General features: G+C 44.6%; 1 protein-coding gene across 1 annotated transcript in view; it reads left to right on the top strand.

Annotated features, from left to right (window-relative positions):
* The first annotated feature begins 1,983 nt into the window (after nt 1–1,983).
* Nucleotides 1,984–14,369, top strand: part of LOC115461865 (ciliogenesis and planar polarity effector 1-like) — a 72,773-nt gene continuing 60,387 nt past the window's right edge. Inside the window, exons 1-2 of the mRNA XM_030191925.1 lie at nt 1,984–2,074; nt 6,173–6,390. Of these exons, the coding sequence (XP_030047785.1) occupies nt 1,984–2,074; nt 6,173–6,390 (309 nt within the window). The remainder of the gene's footprint in view (nt 2,075–6,172; nt 6,391–14,369) is intronic.

The following is a 14,369-nucleotide window of genomic DNA, read 5'->3' as shown; positions in this document are numbered from 1 at the left end:
GGTTTGGTATTCCTCAAACTGACCTCTAACCTGGGGCCCCTTAAGCCAGACATTTGGTCTCCAGAACTCTTGCATGTTCATTATGATTGATTTCTCATCTATAGCTTAAACTGGGTTCCCTTAGAGACCAAGAGGCCCTAGTGAGATTGGTTATTCTCATATTCCTAGTCTGGTTCATACTAACTGCTAACTAAACTCTGGCATTCATTAAAGAGGTCAAAAGTCAGTCTTACTTAATAGCATACGGCTATGGTCTGTTATTACTTTCAGGAGGCCAGTCCTACACTTAGCTATAATTAATCAAGACTTTTCCTGACCTTTTTCACCTATCAGCTTATACATTGAACCAGCCAGAACTGCAGATAAGTCAAAACACATGTTTGACCTCTTCACTGCAGTCTTTGCTTAGAACGTCAGACAAAGAATTGAACAAATATTCTACATAGAATTATTAATTTACACAGAATACAGCATATTCTAAAGTAAGCATCCTTATAAGACATATTCTACATATCAAAAACTTGTAAATACTAATCTATTGCCTCTCTCTCTAAATAGTATTTTCTATCTTGTAAACTACAATATATCTGGCTCATGCCAGAGCTTACAAAGGCTGCTCAGCATGCCTAATAATATACAGATGTTCCAGCTAGCATTCATTATTCACAAGGGTGAAAGAAATTCCTGTCTCTGACCTTTCTAACCCAGCCCGGCAAACGTAAATAACCTAAACCAGATGACATTCCTTCACTTTAGTTGCCAGGTAAAAAGCTAGAATTCAAACTTCAAGCTTTTAATATCATTTCTCAGAGTTAACACTTTCTTTGCCCATGGCTGCCTCAAAAGGAGTAACCATAGCTTCCCTGAACCTACCTGATAACACACATCAGATTCTTCTAGGAGAGCCTCTACTTTATCTTAGAATTTTAAGTGGAATAGTTTTGTTGTTTGTTCTGAATGCAAGGTCCAAGATCGCTTTTCCTGCCCCACACAAAGTAATTGAATACTTTTTTTATTTTTCTGAGTTGAACTTGAAAACCAATAGCATCAGGATTCACCTTAAAGGAATTGGCACATATCACCACCTTGTAAAAAGTAAACACATCTCTGTACAGTCTTTGTTTTATGTAAGGTAGCTGGCTTCTATTGAAGGCTCATATTGGGCTACTTGCTGTGTCTTGGCGTTTCAACTTTGTGATGTGCCAGCTGATGAAAGCAGTTTTTTAGCTATTAAATTCCCCTAATCTGAAGTAGTGATCTGAAAGATATTATTTTTGATGGTGGTCACTTCGGCATGCATTGAGTTACAGCTCTTGATACAGAGTGGATCAGTCAATAAATGTTTCAACATGAGGTTTGTTTTGCACGCCTGTCCAAATTCCCTGCCTAAAGTGGTATTGGATTCCCCCTTTACCAGTGTTTTTTCCATTTGGATTGCAAAACAGCCATAGTCTTCTAGTTGAAGTGGACTCAGTGGTGTAGTCACAGGTGGGCCAGGGCCCACCCACTTAGGGCTCAGGCCCACCCAACAGTGGCACATGTTTAGCAGTAGCTGATGGGGATTCCAAGCTCTACCAGCTGAAGACTTCCCCCCTGATGCTAATGATAATGGTTTGCTCCACGATGCTGGCACCTGCGAATGCTCTGCTTTCAGCGCATGCCTGCTGCAGACTGCCAAGGTGGAGAGAAGCATTTTCCCACCAGCTTAGATATTTTTTGGGGGGAGGGGGAGAACACTTGGTGCCCACCCACTTCTTGCCTAGCCCACCCAAAATCTGCTGTCTGGCTACGCCCCTGAGTGGACTAAAGCCGCTAGAAATTCCATTTGACTTTTTCTTTCTTTGACCCAAATACATTTGGAATTGCTGTAGCCAAGTGAACTGTAATTGGCTAGCAGAATTCATCTCCTTTCTTTATCTCAGAATAGGGTTTCATAATCTCAGAGCTGTAAATATAATAGTAGCCCACTTAAAATTGAACTCTATGGAGGACATTGTGCAGAGCTGTGACACAAACTTTGGTCCAAAACATTCGTATCATTATTGGTTTTGGAAAGGGATTTCTGACAAGACAAGTAGGTTTGGTCAGTCTGTTCTTTAGAGTCTTTGGGGCTCTTTTTCGAAAGAGAAAAACATCCAAAAAGTGTCATAAAACACCATTTGGATGAATTTCTTCTCTAAATGCCCAGATTGGTGTTTTGAAACTTGTTTTGCAGAAATTTATATATGCGTTTCATCTGCAATGCATCCAGATCACAAGGGGGCATGTCGGGGTGTTTTGAAGGTGGGATTAGGGCAGGCTTAGGGCATGCTTAACACGTGTACGTTTTACAGCCGTAATGGAATAAAAAGAAAATAAAGCTTGTTTTCAGAACGAAGAAGGCACAAAAAGGTGCCCTAAATGACCAGATGAATCAAATTACAACAGTCAAAAATTCAAATGGTGGGGGCACGTATATAATTCAAACAAAAGCCCAACACCTCCAGCACTGTAGAAATAGGGACCAGTTCAGAATAATATCTCCATGACAAACCTTGATCAAAGATGCAATTTAAATTCTTCATACAAAAAATTATTATTTTTGATCATTATTTTGTGTTAAAAACAGCTTAACTTGACTTTCTAAATGACCCATCACCAACATGGTCCATGTTTCTGCATCAGGGCAAAGGTCCTACAAACATCACAAAAAATAATATATAATTAAAACATTATCCAATACAATAGATCAAGTCCCTATACCCACAAACATTTTTAAAAATATTTATATTTACTGAATGTATATCTATAATTCACAAGTATACAGTTGCTTAAGGAACACGAAGATATATAACAATGAGAAGAAAAATCACTTAGAAACAATTAAAACCCCTTCTTAGACCACTAAAGGAGAAGTTTAACAAAAAATAGGAGATAAAAATAAAGAAAACATTACTAAGGCAAGGCCCTAAATTAAGCTACCAATCTACAGTCTGTCTAAATGCCACTGATGATCTTTTTAACATCCAGAAAAACCCTTAGGTGTTGAGGTTCCCAAAAAATATATTTCACCCCTAAATAGCGAATTAAACATTTACAGGAATATTCCAAAAGAAACAAGGCACCTAATGCTTGGGCCTCTTTTCGCATTGCCAAAAATAACTTTCTCCTATCCTGAGTAGAATTAGCTACATCAGGATAGACCCAAACCTGCACACAGAACAAAGCTTTATGAATTTCAAAAATATTGTCTTGCTCAAAAATAAAAGATACCAAAAGTGTCCCTCGATCAGTCACCCCAGAGAGAGAAGACTCCAAAATAGCTGACAAATTATTTATGCCCACTCCTTGTTGAAATGGATCTGGAACCACAGGAACATCCTCCGTTTGTCTCAGTGCAACAGGAATATAATAAATCTTATTCAAAGGTGGAATGGAAGATGAGGAATATTTTTCAAAATGTCAACAAAAGTTGTTTTGGGGTTTTTTTTTTAGAATTCTACAGGGGACAATCCTGGAGATCTGGGAAAATTCAAAACCTGAAGGTTTAACCGTTTGTTGAAATTCTCAACCTGCTCCAGTTTCCTTTGTTGAATTCCATGTCTTGGTTCAGAGTTCCTCCATTCAAAGCTCTTCCTAAACTTTCTGTTCCTGTTTCCCGCCATGCCTTTTCTAAGCTGGTGATGAAGCTTAGTTCCTCCTGCTATCTGAGCTCCTCACAGGACTCTTTTGGTTTTCCCCAGTCCGATTCTGTTTCTTGTTTCTTCCCTGTCTTTGGGAATCTCCTCATCTGTTGGCTGTGGTTGCTGTTGTCCTATAGATGTAATTATATATTGAGGGTTTATTTTTTGGGTGGGGAACTTATTTTTATTTATTTTTAACAAATGAATTATTACAAATACAATAGCATCACCAGACAGTACAATAATCACAATAACAGACACTACCCCCCCCCCCCCTAAAATCCTTCACTACCCTCTCCCAACATCTCCCTTCCCATTCCAAACAAAACTTTCCTAAAAGTAAGAAGCTGAAAAAGAGTAACCTCTTGACCACCAGCCTGTACACCCTCCCTAGTGTCGAGGGGACTACTCCCATTGCCTAGTGCTCCTCAACCCATCTGCTTCAGTATTGGCTGTCACAGCACTCGCACCTTGACTAGCTTCCCATGCACTCTTGTAGACAACATTTCCATCTCCAGCATCTTGCTCATTTCCAGCTACCAGTCTCTCATGAAGGAGACTGTGCTTTTCTGAAGTCAGCCAGAAGCACTCTTCTCACCCTCAGTAACAATTTACCAATCAGGCAGGCCACATTTTCACTCCCTATTCCCCATGGGTTAATAGAAAAGAGCAGAGCGTTATAGTTGAGGTTGATCTGAATGTGTTAAATCTCCTGAATTTCTTTTAAAATTTGGGACCACAGTCTTGAATCCTCAGACAAGAACACAATAGGTGTGATGGTGTCCCTTTTACGTTCACACCCTGTCCAGCAAACATTGTTATGCCCTTTCCCCTAGCCCCCAATCTTGCTGGTGTTAAATTGAGCGATCAGTTACATACATTGACAATAATTCCTCTCTCACCTCCTTCAAATCCATCCCCAACTCACTATACCATGTCTTTCCAGTCCCTATTTTCCTTATCTGTAACAGGCTCCAGACACATGTATACACTAGCCCAGTCTTACCCCTGTCATCTCTCTTTAGGAGCCCCTGTTTCTAGCTCCAGAGGGGGCCTAGCAAAACTTTGTTCCTCTTTGCTAAACACCCCAATTCGCCTCCCATGAAGTTGCAGATATGCAAAAAGTGGGAACTGCTCCATTTCAGATAATGCTGAAGCTTTAAAGTGCAGGAAAACAAAAAAGAAAAAAGGTCCAAAAAGGAAGAGGCATGGGGTAGGACAATGGAAATCCACAAGAAATCCACTTATGCTTTCTTGAGAATCATTAAATAGTAGGTTCTGATTAGTGTCTAAGAGATGTGTCTTTTCTGAAAAAACCTGGTATCTCTGTGGTGGTCCATTCATGTTGTACCTGTAGGTGACCCAGCCTTCTGATCCAGAGCCCAGTTTGTCAGTTTTTGGGGGTTTTTTTAGGCCTCTGCTTCAAGCTAGAACTTGGCCCAAAACAGTTGTAGGATGATAAAGAACCAAGTGATTTAATTCTAATTGAGTGACTTTAATTATGAAAAAAATGAAACTTTTATTTTAGTTAATTATCTTAATTACAAAAGGCTGTGGGACCTTTATGGGTTTTTTCTTTTTTTATTGCTCAAGACCAGGGGTTCTCAACAAGCCACTATGGTTTTCAAGATATCCACAATGAATATGCATGAGAGAAATTTGCATGCACAGACTATATTGTATACAAATCTATCTCATGCATATTCATTGTGGGTAACCTGACTGACTGGGTGTGTGCCAAGGGCTGGGTTGAGAATTCCTGCTAAAGACTATCCATTTTCTTGAAAACCAGATTGTTTTCCTGTTTTAGTTTAAGAACATTTATGTATTTAATATATTTATTTTTAAAGGGAAGTTGAAGTTTTACTACTGATTAAAGAAAAAGGGAAGGATATAATGCGTTGCTCTTAGTCTTCATTCCAGTAATAATGTACACATACAAAAATGTGTTATACTTTGTTGTGCGTAGCTACATAAATGTTTTTATACTGTATACTTTCTCTAGTAAAATTAATAAAGACCTTTTTTGGTTATGTGTTGAAGATGGCACCAAACTATGGGGTCCTTTTACTAAGGTGTGCTAATGGATTTAACACGCGCTAATGATTAGTGTGTGCTAAATAATAATACACCCATTATATTCCTATGGGTATCATCATTTAGCACATATTAATCTTTAGCACATACTAAATCTGTTAGCACACATTAATAAAAGCTAAATAGAAAAGAATATAAAGTAAACCAAAGAGAAGTCAGATAAAGGTTTAGAGGCTGCTAGTAATCTGACAAACCTTTTTAAAAATCAACATTTTTTTAAAATAATTGGTTCTCACAGATCCATTTCCTTATCATTCCTGCTGGAGGCATGTTTTAAACAATTTGCTATGGATAAGCACTTCTGTTTTTGATATAAATTGTACATGTTATTTATGTTTGAATAATAAACATAAACCTTGTATACTGAACACAGGTATCTTGCTAGTTTTTAATACCCCCCTTTCTTTCTTCAGACCCTATTGAAGAAGAAGATGTAGATGTGCTCTTCAGTTCAGTGCAAGAAATGCTGAAGGCGGCTGTTATAGCTAATACTGACATTCTCTCTGAGACATTTCAACGTTTGATTGACTCTGCTAAGGATCATAGTAGAAAACTTTGTGGCTTGGTGCCTGAAAGATTATACCTTCCTTGCCCTCCATTATATTGCCCTCAACCAGCTTCTGTCAGTGAGGTAAGCATATTTTATAGACCTGGGTGTCTTTTAAATTTAATGTAATTTAAAATTGTGTGATTCCTCTTCAAATTCATATTTCTTTTTAGAAGACTGCTACTGGAGCTGATACATTCTTCAGTTGTTTTTACAAACTAGTTATGATATTAATTCTTAATTTCTATGAGCCTGATACTGAAAAAAAAAAAGCTGAGCTCTTAAGTTAGGTGCCTAAATTTGTCCCCTATTTTCAATCAAAACATAGTTTAAATTTTTGCTGGAAATTTACCTAAAGGGGCTTAAATGTTGTGCCCCTTTATTTAGAAGAACAAACAGACCAAACTTACTTTTCTTAGATTAATGTATCTAATGTAGGTGCCCAGAGCTAAAAATCAGTGATAAAAGCCTAACTTTTTTTTCCCCTGGCCTAAATCTGCTTGTATTGCCACCCACTTTTTAGGATCCTAAATTTGAATTTACATTTAGAAGTTCAATGAAATTTTGAGCATAAATTTAGGCATTCAACCCTAATAAATTTTCAAAAATACCAATTGAGAAGTCTGACTGAGTTTAGAGCATAAACCCTTTGAATATTGGGCTATATAACTTTAGTTTGAATATATTTAGCATGCGTTTGTTGGAGGAAAATATCAGTCATCAGTGTCCAGCTTCCTCCTTGACACTGCTCAATATTTGATCATTTTATATCTATATTTATAATAAGGATATATAATCAGAAAAGGTTAGGTTGTGCTTTCCTTGGTAAAAGAAAGTCCTCCTTGACTTCAGCAGGTTGATCAGAGCTCTTTTAGGGGGTCTTTTACTAAGTTGTGGTAGCGTTTTTAGCTTGCAGTAAAATAAGCTGGTGGTAAACACCGAGACGCCCATAGGACTATAATGGGTGTCTTGGCATTTATCGCCAGCTGATTTCTACCGTGAGCTAAAAACGCTACCATGGCTTATTAAAAGACCCACTTAGGTCTTTCCAGTGAATACTATCTGATCTTGGTGATTTGCTCTGTAGCTTGTCAATTTGATCTGTTACATCTATACTTACAATGATACGCATTAGTTGTTTCAATCATCACCATCAAAGACGGTTTCAGGTTTTGGTGTAACCTCCAACATTTTCTTCAGTAGAGACCTGTGCAAAGAATTTGTTTATTTTTAATGCTGTCATCCCTGAGCACTCCTCCTTACCCCATGATTGTCCAGTAAATCCAACAGACTCCCTCACAGGATTTTTGCTTTGAATTTTCTTGAAAATGTTTAGTACTAGTTTTTACCTTGACAGTAGGTGGCATTTCAAAAGTCTTCCTTGGCCTACCTTGTTGTTATTATTATTATTTTATTTTTTTACATTTAAGTTGTCATTGCTTGTTCTCATTCCTACTTTCTTCATTATAGTCTGTTTTCCATTTTCTGAAAGATACCCATTTGGTTTTTACTAGCTCTTAGATGTGGACTAACCATTAGGTAAAACTACGTGATTACCTAGAGTGACAAAAAAAAAGCAGCTGCAAATAAAGCAAAACAAGTTCTGATGGTCACACAAAGCACCATTAGCTTGTACTTTTTTTTCCTGCAAAACTAGCTTTAATATTTAAAAGTATGATGACCAGTTATGTGTTTTTATAGAATTGTAGGATGGTGATTATTGTTGTTTAATTATCAAACTCTTAGAGGGGAAGTCAGGCTAGGTACCTGAAAATTAATTGATGGTGGCCTCTGGAGGTTGGTCTAAAGTGGTCAATATTCTTGTACCATCCCTGCTGGCTCTTCTGTCTAACCCGACCAAGTCCTCGGGATACACCTAGTCCCATCGAGTTTTCAGGATATCCACAGTAAGTATGCATGAGAGAGATTTGCATGCACTGCCTCAATTGCATGCAAGTCTACCTCATAAATATTCATTGAGGATATTCTGAAAACCTGTTAGGACTAGGTGTTCCCTGAGAACTGGGATGGGAGTGGCTGATCTAACCATTAAAACATGCTGCCATCGGGATCCAAGATGGCGTTTATATAGGACATATATGCAGGGTGCTGTGACTTACCCAGCGATTTTTAGCTTGCGGAGTGGTAAACTTTGCTCTTGATGGGCAAATGGAAGGGAAAGGTTCGGAGTGTCTCCCGCCACCTCCACCAGGACCCCCGCTTCAACAGGCAACACTGGATGTATTTGGGGTGAATACTTTGTCTACCCCACTCCCCTCTTCTGTTGAGCCAGCAATTGGTGGCAGTTTGAATGGGGTGTCGCTTAGCCCCATCGAATGTGCAGCTCTCCTTCCACCCGGAAGCAGAAATGCTGAGGTGGACCAATGAGTGGCAGATTCTCCAGAGAGGTTTTCTTCATCGTTGCAGTTGGGGATTCCACTGTAAGCGATTTCCTGCCCTCAGGATGGCGCTGTCCTGAAGCAGGGAAGTGTTAAAGAGAAGCTGTCCAAGTTGATATTAGAACATGAGAGAGGTATTGTAAAATCTCCTACTTCCATGATTGGGGTGCAAGGTTTGGTGAGATCAGCTGCAGTGACCTAGAGTCCCTTTGGGATGCTGTTCATAAGATCAGTTCTTCTTTGCTGACATTTTCAACTAGAAATTCTGATGATTTGAAAACTGTTTCTGAAGCTGTTGTTACACTGGCTCATGAGGGCAATCGGCACTCTGCTAAGTTGGGTGATCTGGACCTTAAAGTAAGTGGAGTACAGGAGATAAGATAAGTTCTGCTCTTGTGAAGGATAAATTATATCTACATCGAAAGGTTGAATACATGGAAAATAACTCCGAAGGAACAATCTACGGTTCCTAAACTTCGTTGATCCCCTTTGGTGTCTCCTGTAGATATGGTGAAGAAGTATTTTATTCAGGTTTTGAAGATTCCGTTGGAAGCCCTTTCTCCATTGACTAGAGTTCAGCATATTTCTACTGAAGGGAAAGACTCTGGGGGAGTTTTAAGGGGGAACACTGATCAATTGAATTTGACAGAATTTCTGGAATCTTCAATAGAAGTAGTTACGCAGAGGTCCATGGCAGTAGAGACTTTTGCTTTAGAGCCAGATCATAATAATATATTACCGTATTTTTCAGACTATAAGACGCACTTTTTCCCCCCCAAATTTGGGAGGAAAATGGGGGGTGCGTCTTATAGTCCGAAGGTAGCGAGTTCCCTCCCTCCCCCCGAGTTCGGGATCGCCCTCCCCCCGGCCCTGTCACCACTTCTCCCCTACTCACGTCACGCGATGTTCCCTGGTGGTCTAGTGACGTCGGGGCAGGAAAGAGCCCCCTCTTTCCTGCCCAGCGCGCTGCTCTCCGTCCTCCTGTATGCTGAATGAGGGTCTCGGCGAGATTCAAAATGGCCGCCGAGAATTGAAGTCTCGGCGGCCATTTTGAATCTCACCGAGACCGTCAGGCAGCATACAGGAGGACGGAGAGCAGCGCGCTGGGCAGGAAAGAGGGGGCTATTTCCTGCCCCGATGTCACTAGACCACCAGGGAACATCGCGTGACGTGAGTAGGGGAGAAGTGGTGACAGGGCCGGGGGGAGGGCGATCCCGAACTCGGACAAGACGCACCGGAGCACCTAGGTTTTAGAGGAGGGAAAAAGGGAAATTTTTTTTTTCCTATTTCCCTCCTCTAAAACCTAGGTGCGTCTTATGGTCCGGTGCGTCTTATAGTCCGAAAAATACGGTATGTTTCTATTTACACTATATGAATAAGCTGTTTATGGGATCAAAGATTCATATTTCTCTTGACTTAGCTAGAGAAACACCAGCGATGTCAGGCCGCCTTTCGTCTTTCGGCAAGGGTGTTGGCCTTGGGTGCCACCTTTATGTTAAAATTTCCTTGTGTATGTATTGTAGTTTTTGAGGTTAAGCATATATGTTTTTTGACCATAAGCAACTATTGGACTTTTTACAGGCAAAGGAAGATTGAAAGATACATGTTCAAACTCCTAAAGATTAGTGTTCACTGTCTATAGACAGGCTGAGGTGTTGGGTCTATATTACGTTTTATCTTGTTACTTATTTATAATGTTTTTCTTTTTTCTTTTTTTTTTTTTTTCCTTGGTGCTTGGTTCTGTTACTTTTATTGTGGATGAAAGATTATCTTCCTTTGTGGTTGACTGAAAATTTTCCTTGTGATTGTGATTCTTGATTTCTTTGGTCACTGTGTGGAAACTGGTGATATATATGATTGTAAGTATAATTAAAAAACAAACAAACAAAACATGCACCATTTCTTAGTAGGCTGGCCATACAGACATCCCAGCAGAGCAGTGGGGCATCTAGGGGGCACTGTGGTAGACTTCACATAAAAGGTCCCAGGTACAGATCTCACCTACAGTACCCAACTCTGTACACCACTACAGTAACCCTTATGGCTGCAGGTATCACCTTTATATGGGTACAGTAGGCTTTTAGTGGGTTTTGGAAGGCTTACACTTTCACCATAAGTGTAACACAGGATATGAGTCTGGGTCCCCTTCTCCACAGTGCACTTCACTGACCACTAGATTGTGCCAAGGACATATTTACTGCTCTAATAGGACTGGCCATAACATCTGACACAGTCATAGAGGCTGGTATGTACTGTTTCTCCGAGGACAAGCAGGCTGCTTGTTCTCACGACTGGGTGACGTCCGCGGCAGCCCCCACCAACCGGAAAAGGCTTCGCGGGACGGTCGGCACGCAGGGCACGCCCACCGCGCATGCGCGGCCGTCTTCCTGCCCGTGCGCGACCGCTCCCGCCAGTTCCTTTTTTTCCGCGTCTGGAGAGAGTTGTGCTTTGCCGCTCTCTCTGTTTTCAGCTGCCGGATTTTCGATCGCGTTTACGCGGATCGTTGCTTTTTCTCTTCGTTTTTGTTACCGCCGGTTTCTTTTTCAAAAAAAAAAAAAAAAACCTGAGCGTGTGGAGCACGCGCTCCCTTTTTTCCCTCGTTTCCAGCGGGGACGCCGCGTTGCGGCCTAGTGGCCGCACGGTCGTTTTCTTTTTTCGAGGTGTGATTTCAGCCACCATTGACGACTTTGACTTCGCCGACGCGATTTTTCCGTCGATGTCCTCGAAGGTCCCGAGTGGATTTAAAAAGTGTGGTCGCTGCGGCCGGCCGATCTCGCAGACCGACACCCACGCTTGGTGCCTCGGGCCGGAGCACAATATCAAGTCGTGTTCCCTGTGTCTCGGTCTCCGGAAACGGACTCAGGTTGCGAGGCAAGTTCTGCGGGACCGTCTTTTTGGAACTTGCGCCGGCCCCTCGACGTCGACCTCGACGGCATCGGTATCGACGCCCGGTCCTTCGGTACCGGTATCGATGCCCGAGACATCGGCACCGATGGCATCGACCCCAGGAGAACAGGTCCCGTCGGCCCGCCGGTCCGCCGGCGAGGGTAGAGGTGAGCGGCCGCGTGGGCAGTCGGCCCCGGTCACTCCCTCAGCCCGTGGCCCACGGGACCGAACCCTGTCTGACCCGGCTCCTCGGGACCGAGGGGGATCGTCCTCCTCCTCCTCCATACCTCCCGGTGCCGGTGATGCGCATCGAAAGAAAAACAAGAAGCGTCGTCACCGGTCGCCCTCGGTGCATCCGGACATCGGAGAGGAGGCGACGCCGAAGCGTCATCGTCGAGAGGAGAGGTCCCCGTCGGTTGTGGAGGTACCGACGCGTCAGGGTTCCGGCACCTCGGTGCCGTCTCCTGGCCCCCATCAGCTTCTGGCACTGACACCCTTACCGGCCCCACCGCCTTTCCCGGCAGCGGGCCTGGACGAGTGCCTCAGAGCCATCCTTCCGGGGATCTTGGAAGGGCTGATGCGCCAGGCTGTGCCGGCGCCGGGGGTGCTTGCGCCCTCAGCGCCGATGTCTGTGGCGCCGGCGAGCTCTAGCCCGGCGCCGGGGCCATCGACACCGCCGCCGCTTGCGGCGCCGGTCTCGACCGCCACGCAGGTGGAGTCCCCGTCGACGTCGATGGAGGGAGCTCCGTCCCCGCCGGCGCGGAAGTCCATCGCTCGACGACACCGAGACCTCGGTGCCTCGACGTCGAGCCGGGCCCGGTTCAGGACTCAGCTCCACGAGCTTATGTCCGATACCGAGGATGAGGCCTCGTGGGGGGAAGAAGAGGACCCTAGATATTTCTCCTCAGAGGAGTCTACGGGCCTTCCCTCGGACCCCACGCCTTCACCGGAGAGGAAGCTCTCACCTCCTGAGAGTCTCTCCTTTGCCTCCTTTGTGCGGGATATGTCTATTAGCATTCCCTTTCCCGTGGTCTCTGTGGAAGAGCCGAGGGCCGAGATGCTCGAGGTCCTCGACTATCCATCACCACCTAGAGAGTCCTCCACGGTACCGCTGCACAATGTCCTCAAGGAGACACTGCTTCGGAACTGGGTGCGACCGTTAACTAACCCCACCATTCCCAAGAAAGCAGAGTCCCAGTACAGGATCCACTCTGACCCAGAGTTAATGCGGCCCCAATTGCCCCATGACTCGGCGGTCGTGGATTCTGCTCTCAAGAGGGCACGGAGTTCGAGGGATACCGCCTCGGCGCCCCCGGGGTGGGAGTCTCGCACTCTGGACTCGTTTGGGAGGAAGGCCTACCAATCCTCCATGCTCGTGACCCGCATCCAGTCATACCTGCTCTATATGAGCATCCACATGCGGACTAATGTGCAACAACTGGCGGACCTGGTCGATAAGCTCCCGCCGGAGCAGTCCAGGCCTTATCAGGAGGTGGTCAGGCAGCTGAAGGCGTGCAGAAAGTTCCTGTCCAGGGGTATCTATGACACCTGTGACGTGGCATCTCGTGCTGCGGCCCAAGGTATAGTGATGCGCAGGCTTTCATGGCTGCGTGCCTCTGACCTGGACAACCGCACCCAGCAGAGACTGGCCGACGTCCCTTGCCGGGGGGATAACATTTTTGGTGAGAAGGTCGAGCAGATGGTGGACCAACTGCATCAGCGGGAAACCGCTCTCGACAAGCTCTCCCACCGGGCGCCTTCAGCATCCACCTCAGCAGGTGGACGTTTTTCCCGGGCCCGGCAGGCTGCACCCTATTCTTTTGCAAAGCGTAGGTACAACCAGCCGGCCCAAAGGCCTCGTCAGGCACAGGGACAGCCCCAGCGCGCTCGTTCCCGTCAACAGCGTGCGCCTAAGCAGCCCCCTGCGCCTCCACAGCAAAAGCCAGGGACGGGCTTTTGACTGGATCCACGGGAACATAGCCGCCCTCAAAGTGTCCGTACTGGACGATCTGCCGGTCGGGGGGAGGTTAAAATTTTTTCACCAAAGGTGGCCTCTCATAACCTCCGACCAGTGGGTTCTCCAAATAGTGCGGTGCGGATACGCCCTGAATTTGGCCTCCCTGCCTCCAAATTGTCCTCCGGGAGCTCAATCCTTCAGCTCCCATCACAAGCAGGTACTTGCAGAGGAACTCTCCGCCCTTCTCAGCGCCAATGCGGTCGAGCCCGTACCACCCGGGCAGGAAGGGCAGGGATTCTATTCCAGGTACTTCCTTGTGGAAAAGAAAACAGGGGGGGATGCATCCCATCCTAGACCTGAGAGGCCTGAACAAATTCCTGGTCAAAGAAAAGTTCAGGATGCTTTCCTTGGGCACCCTTCTGCCAATGATTCAGAAAAACGATTGGCTATGTTCCCTGGATTTAAAGGATGCATATACTCACATCCCGATACTGCCAGCTCACAGACAGTATCTCAGATTCCGCCTGGGCGCACGGCACTTTCAGTATTGTGTGCTGCCCTTTGGGCTCGCCTCCGCCCCACGAGTGTTTACAAAGTGCCTCGTGGTGGTGGCGGCGTACCTACGCAGGCTGGGAGTGCACGTGTTCCCATATCTCGACGATTGGCTGGTCAAGAACACCTCGGAGGCAGGAGCCCTCCGGTCCATGCAGTGCACTATTCAACTCCTGGAGCTGCTGGGGTTTGTGATAAATTACCCAAAGTCCCATCTCCAGCCAACCCAGTCTCTGGAATTCATAGGAGCTCTGCTGAATACCCAGACG

Source organism: Microcaecilia unicolor, chromosome 2 (genome assembly GCF_901765095.1).
Source record: "Microcaecilia unicolor chromosome 2, aMicUni1.1, whole genome shotgun sequence".
Classification (NCBI taxonomy): Eukaryota; Metazoa; Chordata; class Amphibia; order Gymnophiona; family Siphonopidae; genus Microcaecilia; species Microcaecilia unicolor.
The sequence above is the reverse complement of the archived record's forward strand: the minus strand, read 5'-3'. Positions and strand labels throughout refer to the sequence as shown.